Consider the following 16370-nt stretch of genomic DNA (forward strand, 5'->3'; position numbering starts at 1 on the left):
TCTGGTAGTTAAGAAGGTGCTTTAGGAAGAGGAGAGAAGGCCTGCCACAGAAATAATAACTGTGAGTAATAATAATAATGACTAGCATTTCTATAGTACCAAAAGACATGGTGTAATAGGAAGAGCAGTGACCTTGGAGTCTGAGACCTGAGCTCCATCTAATCCCTCCCCTGACATTTGGTATCTCTAGGGACCAGAGCACTGGGCCAACCCAAAGGGCTAGATTAACCTAAGATGCCATTACCCTTACTAGTACAAATGACCAACAAACATATCAAAAGTTCAGATCTACACTCAGTGTAGAAGTTAAGAAGGTCCCCAAACTGGCCTATTTAAAAACAAACATATATCCGCAAAATAAAATCTATGTGTGTGTGAGTGGGGTGCCTGAGCCAGGGCTTAACTAATTTTTTTTTTTAAATCTACTTCTCTTGAGTTGAAAAAAGCACTATACTGAAAATAATCAAGTTAATGTTTCACTTTTTTTTTTTTTGCTCAAAAGAATATACTCCAGTTATTTCTGAATATAAATGTTCTCTCTGCCCTTGACCAGAAGCACATGAGACCACTTGTCACGTCAGATCATAGAAACATGGAGTCTTACCAAGAGGAAGGTATTTACAACTCCATCTCAACCACTTTCTTAAGCAAATAAGCTTCAAATCATAGCAAACTTCTCTGCCAGGGAGTACCAGAGGTCAGTACAGATCAAAATTAAAGTGAAAGAACAAAATATAATTTATTATTGCTCCACTGACCTGCAACTAAGACATTACTGCAAAGACCAGTACAATCTGTGTTCCAGTCTAAAACCTTTAAAATAACTTTTTTCAACACTGCTCTCTAATATGGGAAAGACATCCCTGTTCAGTCACATGGATGCCCTTGAACAAATGAAATTAATATTTCGGAAGAGCAAAGACATTATCATCTCCCAATTATTTTGCTTGTTACGACTGATAACTCAAAAATATTTCTGCACTTTCCAGACTAACATTTTATTAAAACCTGTTATTCTTCAAGCACTAAAGGAAAATCACACACTGGTCATTAACAATGCTTGTAAAGAAAATACATTTATATTTAGACACAAATCTGTTTTTAATAAAAACTAATTGAAAACTGAACTTTCCACTTTAATTAAACAAAACACTCCTCTTTCCCCAATCCTTCGGGTATATGAGTGTTTGCGTAGCACCAAGGCACTCCATTTCATTTTAACCGCCAGATTATAAACCACTCAGTCTGCTGGCCCTCCTTTTATCACTTTGCCTGTGTCACCCACCACACGGCTTCAGCCTCGTGATCTCCTCTTTCAGCTCTAACATTCTACGATCTTATAGAACAAAAATTTGGTAAACATTTCTCCCAGCTGATATTCTCCAAGTAATTCTCATGCTCTCCTACTTCCTCATCCCTTCGAGGCCCTCCTCTTTTCCCAGCAGAAAGCTCAACTTGCCTCGGTTTTTCTGGACCTCTTCCAACCACTAGGACCTGGTTTCCTTCCCTCCATTTTCCAAGCTCCTTTCTTCACTCGAGTGGTTAGCAGAATGAAAAAAAGCATTCAAGGACAGGTGTAAGAGAAGCCTGAGACAGATCCTGCAATTCTTTTGAGAGCACAAAATCTACAAAAACAAATAAATCTCATATAAAGCAATGTAGTGAACAAGATCTCTAAATGGTTCTTCTAGGCCTACCATTCAACAATTACGCCTAAGAGGTAGTTCCACCATGTTAGAGATTTGGAAGTAAAATTTATTTTGTTGTATTTGGGCAGACTGGTAGGGATACTTAAAGCATTCTCATTCATGGCTCAGTCCCTGGGTCTGTCCATCCCCCCAAAAAGAATAATATCTACCAGAGAAAGCCCACTTATCAATAGCACACAATCTCCTACAAGAAAACTCATGGGAAGATCAAGTTTTACACTGGACCCTAACTGGCCATAGGTTCAGCCTTACCAGTTGGACACTGAGTGATGTTAGCCATACCAAGGGATCCAGGCTATAATGGGTTCTATAAAAAAACAAACAAAAACCAAAAACCAAAACAAAACAAAAAACAAATGAGAATGGGGCTGGTCCTTTTAGTAATCAGAAGTCTACAGCAAAGAGGGTTTTTAAAGACTATCTTCGTGGTCACTGAAAGAGGCATAATAAGGTAGAATAATATAAGCAAACTCTGTACTCACATAACAGTAACAGATTAATTAAGAGAAGGTATAGACAAGCAATTATTTACACTCAAGTCACTGTGCAGAAAATACTTTTTCTAGGAAAAAAAGATTCCCCCTACAAAAGGAATTGCCACCAAATATACTTCTTAAAGGTATTTAACACTGTAATATATTAATATCTCTTCCCTAGTAATTTCTTTGTTTTGTTCAGTCAAACTATTTGACAATCTAGAGTGTCACTAAATCTGAACTACATAATCCACAGATATTATGAAAGAGTTAAAAGATTTCAAAGAAGATGTTCACTCAGCAGGCTGGCTTATTTTCACAAGAAGGTCTTGAAGAACATATTTCTAATTATTTTATGAAATATCTTTCTAGTATTTTGGTTTTATTTTAAATGACCACTATCTTTGGCACAATGCTGCTTATACCCACTACGAGTCTTCCTATAGCCTTTCAGGGTAGTTACCTGCAACTGTGGCTCAAGATTATGCTATTCCACAATTGACATTTACCATCACCAACAGAATACGAAGCTTTAGGGGCAGCTAGGTGGCGCAGTGGACAGAGCACTGGCCCTGAAGTCAGGAGGACCTGAGTTCAAATCCAGCCTCATGCTGAACACTTGTCACTTACTAGCTGTGTGACCCTGGGCAAGTCACTTAACCCCAATTGCCTAAAAACTACAAAACAAACAAACAAACAAACCCCTAAAGAATATGAAGCTTTAAAAGGTGAGCTTTTAGGGCAGTGAGTAGCATAGGATCAGCCAGTCAGTCAGCTAGCATTTATTAATCACTTACTACCTGTCAGTCACTGTGGTAAATGCTGAAGATACAAGAAAGGAAAAACAAAAAACAACAGCACCAACAACAAAAAAAACACTGTCCCTGACCTCAAGAAGCTTAGTCTAATGGGGGGAGAAAAGAGGCACATTACTGGGTACACACAGGATATATACAGAGAAAGCAGACTGGAAAGTAATCTCAGAGGGAAAGAGGTACAGAAAAGGGACCAAGAAGAGCCTGGGAAGGCGGGATTTAAGCTGACTCTCGAAGGAATCCGAAGGGGACCATTCCTGGCACGGGGGACCGCCAGTGCAAAGGCACAGAGAGTGTAGATGGAAGTGTGTCATATTCCAAGAACTGTAAGGTAGCCAGCGAAACTAGATCACAGAGCATACGGAGAGGAATAGAGTGCAAAAACGGAAAGGTAAGAAGGCAGCAAATTGTAAAGGGCTTTAAATACCAAACGGAATGTGGAACCAATGGAGTTTTACTGGGCAGAGCACTAACCTCAGACTTTCCCTTCAGGAAAATCACTTCAGCAGCTGAGTAAAGGACGCGTTAGAGTGAAGGGGCCTGGGAAGAGTAAGACGATGTGCTAAGGCCCGTACTACAGTGATGACTGTATGAGTGGACAAAGGCAGCCATTATAGGAGACGCGCCGTCAAGGCAAAAAGAACATCTGATGACAACAGTCTGAATAACTGACGTGAGTTCAAATGAGGAATTGACGATACTGCCAAAGCTGTGAGCCTGGCAACCAGGAGAATGCTGTCACCCTAGGGGTGGGTGGGGTGCTCAGGGAGTCCCAGCACCTCTGGTGGGAGGGCCACTCACCCACCTCTGGTATCCACCTGATTCTCCTAATCTCACCCGTGGTTCCAAGAAGCTGCAGCATGCACAGCAGCCCCACCCTGGTAAACCATCTCAGCAGATGGGCTAAATCGGGTTGAAGGTGACTGGTAGGCATCAAACCCAATGGTGAGTCAGGGGATGTCTACCCCAAACACGTGAAGACCTTTTCCTGGAGGAATGGGCAGACAAGAACAATCTGTTCCAATGGCCATGAAGCAGGAGCTTGGCCAGACATCAAAGATGCCAAAGTCATTCACTGCATTCCCGGCCATCAGCAGTCATTTTGGCTTTGGCCCTGCCACTGGATTCTGTGACGCTGGAAGAGAGAATGAGGCGGACAACTTTGCGCAATTCTGTCTCACTTAAATCCACTTCACCCATGAGGCCAGACATCACCCATGATGTCAATGGCTGTCCTGGAAAACAAAGGATAAACCACAACAAGAAGAAAGTACTCTGGACTATAACAGGAAAGTTGGGAAGAGAAAAGAAAGATTTGGAAGAAGAAAGTTTAAGGTGGAAAGATGAGTTCTGTTTTGAACATAAATGAATTTGAGATGCCTATGGGACACCCAACTCAAGAATGCTTATGCAAGACTGGCTATAGAGATCTGGGTATCATCTGCAAACAGATAATTAAGCCCATAGGGATGCCAGGTGAAATAATCTAGAGGGAGAAGAGAAGAGAAGAGGGTCCAGGACAGGGCTTTGTTAGTGGACACAACCTGGATGAAAAAGAGACTGAGCAGAACAGACTCCAGCAAGAGAGAATCAAGAATGAACAGTTTCATGAAAACCCAGAGAGGAGAAGAGAATCAGAAGACGGTGATCAATAATGTCAAAAGTTGCAGAGAGGTCAAGGAGGATGAGGAATGAAAAATGGGCATTAGATTTAGCAATTAACAGATCTCTGGTAACTTTGGAAAAAAAGGTCAGAAGCCAGAATGCAGGAGGTTTGGAAGTATTTGAGGAGAAACTGCAAGGGTCCAGCGTAGACAGCTTTCTTAAAGAATTTAGCTGAGGGGCAGCTAGGTGGCGCAGTGGGTAGGGCATCGGCCCTGAAGTCAGGAGGACCTGAGTTGAAATCTGGCCTCAGACCAAACACTTGACACTTACTAGCTGTGTGATCCTGGGCAAGTCACTTAACCCCAATTGCCTAACAAACAAAAAAAAAAAACCCAAAAACAAAAACAAAAAAAAAAAAAAAAGAAAAAGAATTTAGCTGAGAAGAGAGTCATCATTGAGAACTTCAATTTCTCCAAATCTAACCCAACTGAATTCTCTTGCCTATACATTTCTCATGGTCCACATGGAACATCTGTCAAAGACATACATACCTAAGGGCTTAACTCAGTGAGCTGCCAGTTCAACCACATATTATCCTCTGGGCATTGGTGTTCTTCACCTACTTTGTATATGACCAGGTAGCTCTCAAGTGGCCACAAAAACCATAAATAGGATACTTTTTTTGTAACCTAAACTACCAGAGGCAATTGGGGCTGTCAATGCTCATGAAACGATCTGCTTTTTTTCCCCACAGTAAAGACAGATTCTCTGAAAACCAGTAACACTTGAATGAATGAACCATTTATTAAGCATTTACTGTACGCAAAAGGCCTGTGCTATACACTAGGGACACGAATAATAAAGCCAGACAGTACCTACTCTCAAGGAGCTCACATTCACTTGGGGCTTAACTGGACGCGTCACTTACTGTCCCAGAGTAAAAGGCTGTGCCCAGAAAGAATTCCCTTTTGGTCTCCGCTTTTCATGCTCAGCTAAGGATCCTTCTCCTTCCTCACTCAGTGAAGCGTTCCTCTATCTCCCCAGATGACAGTAATATTTCCCTCCTCAGATATCCCTAAAGAACCTTGCCTGGGTCTTTCCTTGGTCCCTATCACTCCCTACCTTTATTATACTTAAATGCGTACATGGGATAGTCCACCCTCAATGGAATGTGTTTCTTGAAGACAGGGATTGTGTCATAAAAGACGAAACCAAAACAAACAAAAACTGTTAATGCAAGAACTTGAGACAAAAGTGTCAACTAACTAACCAATGTTGAGTTTACTTATTTCTTAAGTTTATTTTATCCTAGGCAAAAAGAAAAAGGTCACCCACAAGTGCATTTCTTTTTTTGCAGGGATAGGAAACCTCTGATTTTAGCCACACGGGAAACTTTCATTCTGCAAACTCCCTTCACCAAAGCAGTTTGGCAACTGGTCAGTAACCTAACAGGCACAGAGTTGCCTTGGGCAATGAAAGATAAAATGACTTGATCCATGATCATACAACTTAGTGTTGGGGAAGAGACACGTACCCAAACCTTCCTGCCTCCAAGACATCATCTAGATGATATAGTTAAAATTTATATAATCCATTAAGGTTTGCAAATGACTTTACAGGTGTGATTTCATTTAATTTTTAAAAAACCTTATCAATTGAAATGAACAGTTAGTGTTAATCACAATCACATTTCTTTGGAGTTAGACTCGTACTCACCAACTCACCATCTTCCACAAGCGTCACATAACTACTGTATGGTTTCTAGATCCGATACAGAAATTGGTTGTAAGTGAAAAAGTCTCAAGCTAGAAAGCCACAGTATGAATATTAAATCCGTTTTAGGTGGTTCTGTTTGAAATATTTTTCCCTCCTTTACTGCTCAGTTTCCCTCATATCACTGACAACCATTCTGGAACCAGACACTTAAAACAGTGTGTCACCCAACTATGGAAAAAGATGACAAGTATATTTTTTAGTATTAAGTTGCTTAACAAGCCAGTGACATTTCTTTGGGTTAGTTTTGAAAATCAAGTTTCATCCATATGGCTGGTAAAAGGATAAAAACATAACAGGCCAAAAGCTCAAGTCTCATATGTTGAACATCTATTATTAATAACCATTCATCAAAATTCAGACGGAATGTTTTTTGCTAACCACAATAGTGATGAATCAATGGACCAAATTTAAAAGGCCAGCAATTCTCAACTTGTTAGCTCGCTGGGCAGTACTATTCTTTGCTATAAAGAATCTGGCGTGATTGGCATTTTTCTGCCATGCCTGAGCTTCCACTCTCTATCCTGAACCCACTCTTTTAGTCCCTCCCTCCCTGGAGGGGGGCTCTCCTGACTGAGGACTAGTCACCATATCAGGCCACCTGTTTTCCACCTCTTCTGAGAAGAAAAATAAAATGTCCATTGCCATTCTGGGAAATGGTGTGTACACTGCTTGCCCTATGACTCCACTCACCATCCCACTGACCTCCCAGTCCAAAACACCATCTCTCCCCTTCCTTTACATTTACATTTCTCCATGAGAGAAAGGACTGTGTTGTTTTTTGAATCTGAATCCCTACCACTTATCTCGTTACCTCTGTGTCTGGCACATGGTAAGAACTTAATAAACACTTTTTATTATTTTTATTCACAATCAGGAGCCAACAAAACAATTCTGGCAAAACTCTACAAAGGCCCAGCCTTTAAAAATCATACCAGAACAATTTTCACAAGTTACACAGGTCAAATCCCAACATGATGAATTCAAATTCCACTGAAATTTTATTGTACTGAAATCTTGTTGTATAAAAGATTGTTCCAAAAAAGGCAATTAACTAAGAGTTGTTTATCCTTTTGTTTACATAGGGCTTTTCATTACATAATGAAATCTAATCTATACTATCATGACTAACTGGAATTTTTAAAGACAGGTGCAGTGGTTGTCAATCAATCAACAATCATTCACTATCTCCCAGGCACTGTGCTTAGTGCTGAAGATACCAAGAGAGGCAAAAACTCCATCCCTGCCCTCAAGAAGCTCAGTCTAATGGGAGAGGAAATCTGTAAATAGCTAGATAACAGACAGTATTATCCAAGATAACAGGTGGAGGGAAACAAAAGGAAGGACCTCTGGTTAAACGTAGGCTTTGAAATGAGTTTAGAAGGAACCGAAGAGGAGAGGGTGAGGAGGGAAAGCATAGATAGTCCAAAGGCACAGATTTGGAAGGAATATTTTAGAATGGTGGGAAAAGGGAAAAGCATAAGTATTTATATGGTGCCTACTATGTGCCAGACACTATGTAGAACTTTACAAACATTATCTCATTTGATCCTCACAAACTTTATGAGGTAGGAACTGTTATTAACTCTACAGCCGGGGCAAACAGAGGTTATGTAACTTGCCCAGGGTCAGTCACACAGTTAGCGTCTGATGCCACATCTGAACACAGGGCTTCCTGACTTCAGGTCCAGAGCTCCACTGAGAGACCACTCACCAGTGGAACCAGCCTCCTTGGCTTCCTTTGCTGTTGTTCAATCATTTCTGTCGTGTCCAACTCTTCATGACCCCCTTTGGGCTTCTCTTGGCAAAGACACTGGAGTGGTTGGCCATTTCCTTCTCCAGCTCGTTTTAGAGATGAGGAAACTGAGGCAAACAGGGTTAAGTGACTTGCCCAGAGTCACACAGCTAGTGTCTTAGTCCTGACTCCAGGCCCAGGGCTTTATCCACTGAGTCACCTAAATTACTAGATGAAAGGACTGCTGTGGATATAGTTTACCTTGCAAAGCTTTTGATAAAAGTATCTCATACTATTCTTGTAGATAAAATAGACATTAATACAATCAAATGGATTCAGAACTGGTTAAATGACCAGACTCCGAAAGTATTTGCTAATGGCTCAATGTCATTTCGACTAGAGGTTCTGAGCGGAGTGACTCCAGGATGGGTGCTTAGGCCATGTGCTTTTAACCATTTTAACATAAAGGAATGGACAGTAAGCTCATCAAATTTGCAGATGTCACAAAGTTGGAAGGGATACCTAACACACCTAGTTAACACAATCAGTATTCAAAAGGGTCTTAACAGGCTCAATCTAATAAGATGAAATCAACAAGGACAAATAAATGTCAAGTCTTGCACTTGGGTAGAAAAAGCCCTAATTTTACCATAGAGTAAGATGAGGGAGGCATGGAAAGAAAGACAGTAGTTCTGAAAAAGAAGGAGGGTTTTCAGCAGTGGACTGCAAGCTCAGAAGGAGTCAGTAATGTGATGGAGTGGCCAAAAAAAGCCAATGAAGTCAAGGTCGCCTTTAGGAGAATCACAGCTTACAGAAATAAGCAAGGTGAAAATCCCCATACACTACGCTCTCACACCTCGAGGGCTGTGCTTGGTTCTGGGCACTGTGGTTTAAGGGGAAGGTAGAAAAGCTGGAGAATGTACAGAGGAGGCCAACCTGCACGATGAAGAGCCTTGAGTCGGTGACACATGAGGAAAAGCAAAAGGAACTAGGAATGGTCAGACTAGAAACCCAGGGGGAACACGACAGCCCTGTTCTTCTCTTATCTGCCCTTTTCCCATATCTTCTGTACATTTCCTTCAAAAATCTAAATCTAGAGGGCAGTTAAGTAGGACAGTGGATAAAGCACTGGCCCTGGAGTCAGGAGGACTTGAATTCAAATCCAGCCTCAGATATTTACTAGCTCTATGACTCTAGGCAAGTCACTTAACCCCATTGCCACCCTGCCCCCAAATACATAAAATCTAAATCTAGAATCTGAGGCTAAGTCTGGCTTTCCTCTTCTCTATTATACATTTTGAGCTGGAGTTATCTCTTTCCCAGAAGGGAGCTGTCCCTTTCCACCTCAGCAGCTAGATCTTTCTTGCTGCTGAGAGTCAGATCTAGAACAGAATTTCTTCTTATTGAGTCTTCCAACTTTTGAAAGATAAGACTATCAATCTAGGCTAGTCATCACCTGAAGCTCTGCTTTGGCAGAGAAAAACTCCAGTAGATCACCAGACAGCTGAAGCCTCTCATCACTTCTGTAATCTTGTCTTCATAGTAAACATGATCTATTTCCAAAACTCCTCATACTTATCTTCTTCTTCTCCTTTCCAGGTGGTTTGTAGGAGTTACTGAGAATATTGTTTCAGCCTCTGTTGATATTTACCCTTAAAGCGCCCAGCTCTAGTCCTTACATTTCCTCAAGACTATGTCTCCTCAAAAATCTACACCTACTGCATCCCCATTTACTTACTCTTTTCCCTTCTAGAGTCCCATTCTAATCATGTCACCTCCCAACAAGTCTCAGGACCTTCAGTTCATCTTACTTGTTTGCCTATACTTTGTGCTTTTGTGTACTGATGAAGCCATGTGTTTTATTCCAGGCTCCTTTCATCTTGAATTTAGTTTACTCTGCTCAGAGTTAATGGGCATCTCTGGTTATAATTCTTTCTACCTTGTGGCTACTGTCTATGCCATCTAGTTTGATAGCTATACATAGGTCATTTTCTTCTTTCCCCTTCTTTTTCAATTTATAGCCCTTTTGATCATATTTGCAAGAATCAAACAGACATTCTCACCAGCCATTACCAGGTACACACACACAGTCCCTAGTCAGGAGATTTTAGGCATGGTTCAGAAATTCAAATCCCATTTCTCAGACATCATCTTCTTAAGCAGTTATTCACTTCATAAATCTACCTTTCTCTCCTGAAGCTCTTGTCTTTGATTGATCAAACGGAAGCTCCTTGAAGACAGAAATGGTTTCATTTTTGTCTATCCTCCAAAGTCCTCAGAACATAGTAGGTTGTTGATAAATGCTTGTTGATTGGCTATAGAGATGAAAACACCACTTGTGCCCCCAAGTTCTTCAATTCCTTCCCCACGAATCTGCAAACCTTAGCAATCCTGTCTAGATTCCTTTAGGTACCATCATTCATGCCCAACTGAGTCACCGGAAGTAGGTAGTAAACACCTGGTTTGTCAAGTCTTGGGTGACTGTCCATCACATCCTAAACACATTCCTGGTCTTCATTACTATTACCAAGGGGACAAAAAGCTTCTCCCATTCCCTGAGCAAGGGACTCCTCTCTCATGCTGACTCCTGATGATCCAGAGAGCTAGAATTTGCAGTGGATCAACGTGGTGCACACAGCAGTGCCTTCCTCTTTAGGGCCCAACTCTCTTCTTCTTTAAAATCTTTATCTATTTCTTATTTCCAAGGTTTCCTTGTTCTTCCTTCTTCCCTTTCTCCTTTGTCACTTTGTCCTACTCCTCAATTTCCTCAAATAAGCCAGGATCATTCTATGTCTCTTCAGAACCTTTTTCTTCCTGTTGTTCACATTGGGAAGTGCCCCCCCCTTTTATTTTAAAAGATATGTTTAATTCTTCCTAATAGTTTGGTGAGTAGAGAGGCATTCCTAAAGCATCTCTACCTTTTTTCTATAACAGAGACCAGCTTTCACTTTAAGTGTAAGTAAGCAGTCACCTGGTTATGGCAGAAATACAAAAATCACACACTATGCAAATATGGTCTATTCTCCATACTTGGTGAAAATGAGATTTGTATCGTACTTTGAAGTTTACCAAGCACTTTTCCTCATGGCAACCCTATGAGTTAGCTAGAAAAATTATGAAAGAATAAGTATTTAAAAACTATGTAGTCTCCAAGTCACTAACAACAAGAGAAGGCAAAATGAAACCATTCTGAGGCACCGCTTCCCACTTGGCAATTATCTGCAGACAAAAGTGCTAGAAGGGCTGAAAAAGTCAAGCACAGTTAAACACTGCTGGCAGAGTCACTCTGGAAAACACTGTAGAATTTTTTTGGGAAAAGTAACTAAAATACCCTCTGACCTACAGCTCAGCACACACTTCAAGGAGGTTAAAGACAGAAAGGTCTCTTATACAGCAAAGTATTTATAGCAGAATTTTTTTGGAGCAAGAAACTGGAAAGAAAGTAGATGCCCATCAATTGGAGTACGGCTAAACAAGCGTTGGCACATGAACATAATGGAAATGATTCCTGTAATTCCTGTAAGAAACAAAGAATGTTCAGTGAATCACGAGAAAACTTACATAAGATGATGCAGAGTGAATTAAATGGAACCAAGAAAACAATACATACAATGACAAGAATGTAAAATGGAAAGGAGGAAATAAAGAACATGAGGTAATTATAACAAAGAGCTGAGGAAATGTACTTCCCTCCACCTATACGGGGAGGATGTGGAACAGTACTCAGGTCAATCTGGCAGTCTGTTTTGCTGAAATGCCTTTTTGCCCTCTTTTTAAACATTTTTGTTTCAAGACATGGTTCACTGGGTAGGAAAGGAAAATATTTGGAAATGAATGTGATGCAATAACATAAGACATGAATACTGAAATAAAATATTAAAATAATAATGCCCTATAAGCTCCATGACAGCAAGAACCATTTCTTAGTCTCTGTGTCTTCCCCAGAGCCTGATATGACTTTGAACATTCCAAGAATCTAGAACTTCACTGATTGGGGGTGGGAAGAGGGCAGCAGGGCAGGGCATTCCTCCCACCCCTGCCAATAACTACTCTGCAGGCTAGTAGATGACCTTTGGCAGGTACTGATGATATTCTCTCCAGATTTAGCTGATCTAATTCTCAGAAAGCCAGAGTCTGTCATCAACCCAAAATCCAGATAGGTGTATCCTACGTAGAACGAACATACATTTCAGTGGCATAACCTTCAAGAATTTAAGGTCAGACCAACAATGGGAGTAGATGCTTAATGTTAGCTAGATTTTAAATGAATACCATTAAGTTACCTGTATACTGTACCACATGGGTTTGTAAATATAAAGTGCTTTTACTAGCTATCTCATTTTCAAGACACAACCACATTAGGTGGAAGTAATGTAAATTGGAGAATCACAGAATTTCAGAGTTGGAAGGGACCTCAAAGATTGTCTAATCTAACCTAGTCATGAAAAAATTCCTACAACACACCTGGCAAACGGCCATCCAGTCTTCGCTTTCTTACAAGCCTTCCTGTTTCTATAATCGAGTCTTTCTGAATATACTAGTCTTCACAGTGCCCAAAATCACCTAATCAATTTTGATTGTAAATAGTAAAATTAGAAATGGATTTCTGCAGGCCTTTGAAAAAACCACTTAAGCTTCAACAAAATGAAACACTTGATACATGTGTGGGAAAGCCTATAGAATGCATTTAACTTCCCAATGTTGAGAAATAAGATAATGTTTTTGTCAAATTAATTCTTCAGTAAACTGACCATATTTATTTAACTATCAAGAGCCTGAATTTAATGACAAGTAAAACAGGTCCAGTCCTTTATTTCTAATCTAGCCTATTAAAAATGTTTTAATACGGGACTGTCAACCTCCAAGCTGCTGTTAAAAATAAAACACCAAGAAAATTAAAATCAATACACCTAAAAGAAATTGGAACCAAGAAACAAACCAACTCCAACTGATGATTTACAGGGATTCCTATCTACAGACCTTTTTTTGGTCACATACTTTTATGCCAAAAGTTTCCCCCAACTCAAACTGTACACCACACACCCTAGATTTCATTCAAAAGTTCACCTGTCTTTCTATAATATTTTGGGGGAAATGAAGCTCTATGAAATACAACTTTGAGGAAGTTAGTTCTCAGTAATTGGAACATTTCTGGACAAAACCTAGTTCTTTCATGGGTTCACGTAATTAAAATGAGAGTATGTTTAAAGTCACCATTCCAACAGTCCTTGTAAAACACAGGGTGACACTGTTTACAAATCCACAAGAAACCGGGATCCCACAACCGCCGTGCCGCAAACTGGCCGCAAGACTTCGGGCAGGACTCAGTCACTTCGGAAATACAGGCGGTGTTGGCCCCATTTTGCAGCTAGGTGACTTTCCTGGAGGGAAGATCTGCTCTTTCCACGACCCCCAGGCCGCCCCTCCCCCACGAGCCCGCGGGTGTCCCAGCCGGGATCTCTGGTGAGGATGCTCGGACAACCCGCCAGCAGGTTTCTAGGGAGGTTCCAGAAGCAACGAGGCATCCCAGTCAGTCACAATACAGTCCCGCAAATATGCGGACAAACGACCGCGCCCACGGCAAGGCCAGGTCACACCCCGCCCCCAGGAACGCCCCTCTGAGCGTGTTCCAAGTTCACGGGAGAGGACCACCGCCCCCCCACCCCGAGACTCTAGCCCCGCCCCCAGCTCCCCGGTGCTAACCCTCCCGGCCTCCTGCCGCGACCTCGCCACACTGGGCGCCCCGCCCCCCTGCCCCAGCCTGGGGCCCGCTGGGCCAATCCCCGCCAGCTCCCGAGGTTCTAGCCCCGCCCCTAGCACCCGGCTGTAAAGTTCCATCCTCCCCCCCCCCTCGTCACACAACGCCCCCCCCAACGTTCCAACGCTCACCCGCCCTCCCCGCGCCGGCTCCAGCCAATCCCGGGCCGCTCCCGACGTTTTGGCCCCGCCCCGCTCCCCGGCGCTCTAGCCCCCACAACCACCTAAGCCGGCTTCTCGCAGGGTCATCGCACCTGCCCACCCGCTCCCTCCCAGGCCCTCGCGCCAGGCCCCGACGTTCCATCGTCCCCTTCGCACCGCTCCCTTGGCTCTCAACGTTCCCTCCCTCGCTCGCTCGGGCAGTTCCCGGCGTCCGCCCCCGGTGCGAGCCGGCCCCGGACGGCCCAGGCGCTCACCTTTCGGGGGTCTCCACGGAATCGGCCTCTTCCTCCGCCATGTCCGCTCTCCCCTCGCTCGCCCCAGCCTGGCCGGGGTTCCGGGCGTCCCCGGATAAATGACCCAGCCTCGCCCGAGGCCACACGCCACCAAACAAGCCGGCTGACAGGCCGACTGAGGAGGTGCCGCCGCCCGCGGCCGCGAGTCCTTAAGGACGCGCGCCACCGGGGCCCGGCCCCGCACGTGCCCCTGCGTCATCCCGCTCGCGGCGCGCGGCCGAGCTCTACCTCTGGGCTTCCGCGCACGCGCAGCGGAGGAGGGCGGAATCAGGGCCGAGCGCGGAGGAGGGGGCGGGGCGCAGGCTCGCGTGCTCCGAGTGGCTAGCGCAGGTAGGGACCCCGGGAGCCCGGCGCGTTTTAGGGTGTCCCCTCTCTTGCTTTTAGAGGGGGAAACTGAGGCCCAGGGAAGCGGGGTCCCTCCATCCCAGGAGCCTAGCTCTGGGGTTGGAAGGGACCTCAGATCATTTAGTGAGACGTCCTGCTTTTACAATTTTTTTTTTTTTTTGCTTTTTGGTGAGGCAGTCGGGGTTAAGTGACTTGCCCAGGGTCACACAGCTGGTAAATGTCATGTGTCTGAGACTTGATTTGAATTCAGGTCCTCCTAACTCCAAGACCGGAGCTCTGTCCATTGCGCCACCTAGTTGCCCCTTTTATAATTTTTCCCCTCCTTTTACAGAGGGGGAAACTGAGGCTCATGAAGCAAGGTCCCTCCATCCCAGGAGCCCAGATCTGGCCTGGAAGGGACCTCAGGTCATTTAGTGAGACCCCCTGCTTTTACAGAGGGGGAAACTGAGGCCGAGGGAAATGAGGTCCCTCCATCCCAGGAGCCCAGATCTGGGGCTGGAAGCAACCTGGAAGGTCGTTAGTGCCAACAGAAGAGTGTCAACAGCCCTGAACAGGAGTGATATCACGGGAGTGGTGTTAGGAAGAGTCTTTGGGCAGGGGTGTACTGGCTCCAAGGGAAGAGGACCTGGAGGCGGAAAATCCAATGACCAGGTTACTCTACCCCAGCCAAACTTGGCTGAAGAAGAGAAGGGAGGGCTAAGGTGAGAGGAGCTACTGGATGGACCAGAGAGGACTTAGCCTGGGGCTGGAGAGAAGAGGGTTTTGTGCAGGGGGCTGTGAGAGATTTATTAGAAATGAAAGTGACCAGTGGGGGTTTGGGGAGGGATGAAGCTGGAGATAAGTTTGAGGGGACCTAGTGGGTGGGAATTAAGGGAGGCTGGGGAAGGGTGCTGGCTATAAAAACAAAGGAAGGGTGGAGTCTAAAAGACTGATCTTGGACACAGCCTGAGACTGCATCTGGGTGGCAGAAGAGGGAAGCCAGAAAGGGTGACTCAGAACCTGCAAAGCCAGAATCCAGAAAAGATGTTGAAGGATGTGGACCGAGTTCTAGGCTGAGAGAGAGGAGTCCTGAGAGCTCTGCTGAGGAAGGTCTGCTGCTGCAGCGCCTCAGTTCAGTGGATGTGGGACCATGGAGTCACAAGATGTTCAGGGTGAGATCCACATCAAGGTACCTGCACGGTCCAACCCAGGACTCCCCTCCTTTTTTTTCCTGGACTTGTGATTCCACCAGCCTGGGGAAGCACCTACTCTGCCTGAATGAAGCACAATTAAACCCAAATCTTTGTCCATCAGGGACCAGCTCCTTGGAGCTCTGCCCCACTACCTCTCTCCCCTCTGATAAATTGAACAAGTAGCCCGCCATGAGGACCTTCAGTAAGGGGGGACCACTACCTCCTGGGGCTGCTCATTTCCACTTCTGTACAGTGAGTGCCAAGAACTTCTTCCTTAAATGAAATCTAAATTTGCCTCTTTGTGACATTAGTGCTGCCCTGTGACTTCTAGTGATGAGGATGGGATCTGAACCCCTAAAGGGAAAAGACCATGTCTTTGAGATCTGTACTCCGAAAAGAAAGCCCTGGACTTTTCCCCAGTGGCCAAATCTCTGACGGTTACCTGAGGCTATAATCCCATCAACAGGCCTTTCATTAGGGCCTATGCCCCATCTCATAATTCTCTGTTATCCTTAACCTAGCCCTCCA

At 43.9% G+C, this 16370-nt stretch overlaps 1 protein-coding gene across 2 annotated transcripts in view; it reads right to left on the minus strand.

The window, feature by feature from the left end:
• Positions 1-14423, minus strand: part of LOC114050527 (1-acylglycerol-3-phosphate O-acyltransferase ABHD5) — a 36171-nt gene extending 21748 nt beyond the window's left edge. For both annotated transcript variants that reach the window (XM_027872308.1, XM_027872307.1), the window contains exon 1: positions 14287-14423. In XM_027872308.1, the coding sequence (XP_027728109.1) occupies positions 14287-14327 (41 nt within the window). In that variant the 5' untranslated portion in view covers positions 14328-14423. The remainder of the gene's footprint in view (positions 1-14286) is intronic.
• Between the last annotated feature and the right edge of the window lie 1947 nt (positions 14424-16370).

Source organism: Vombatus ursinus, unplaced genomic scaffold (genome assembly GCF_900497805.2).
Source record: "Vombatus ursinus unplaced genomic scaffold, bare-nosed wombat genome assembly UNPS02014799.1, whole genome shotgun sequence".
Lineage (NCBI taxonomy): Eukaryota > Metazoa > Chordata > Mammalia > Diprotodontia > Vombatidae > Vombatus > Vombatus ursinus.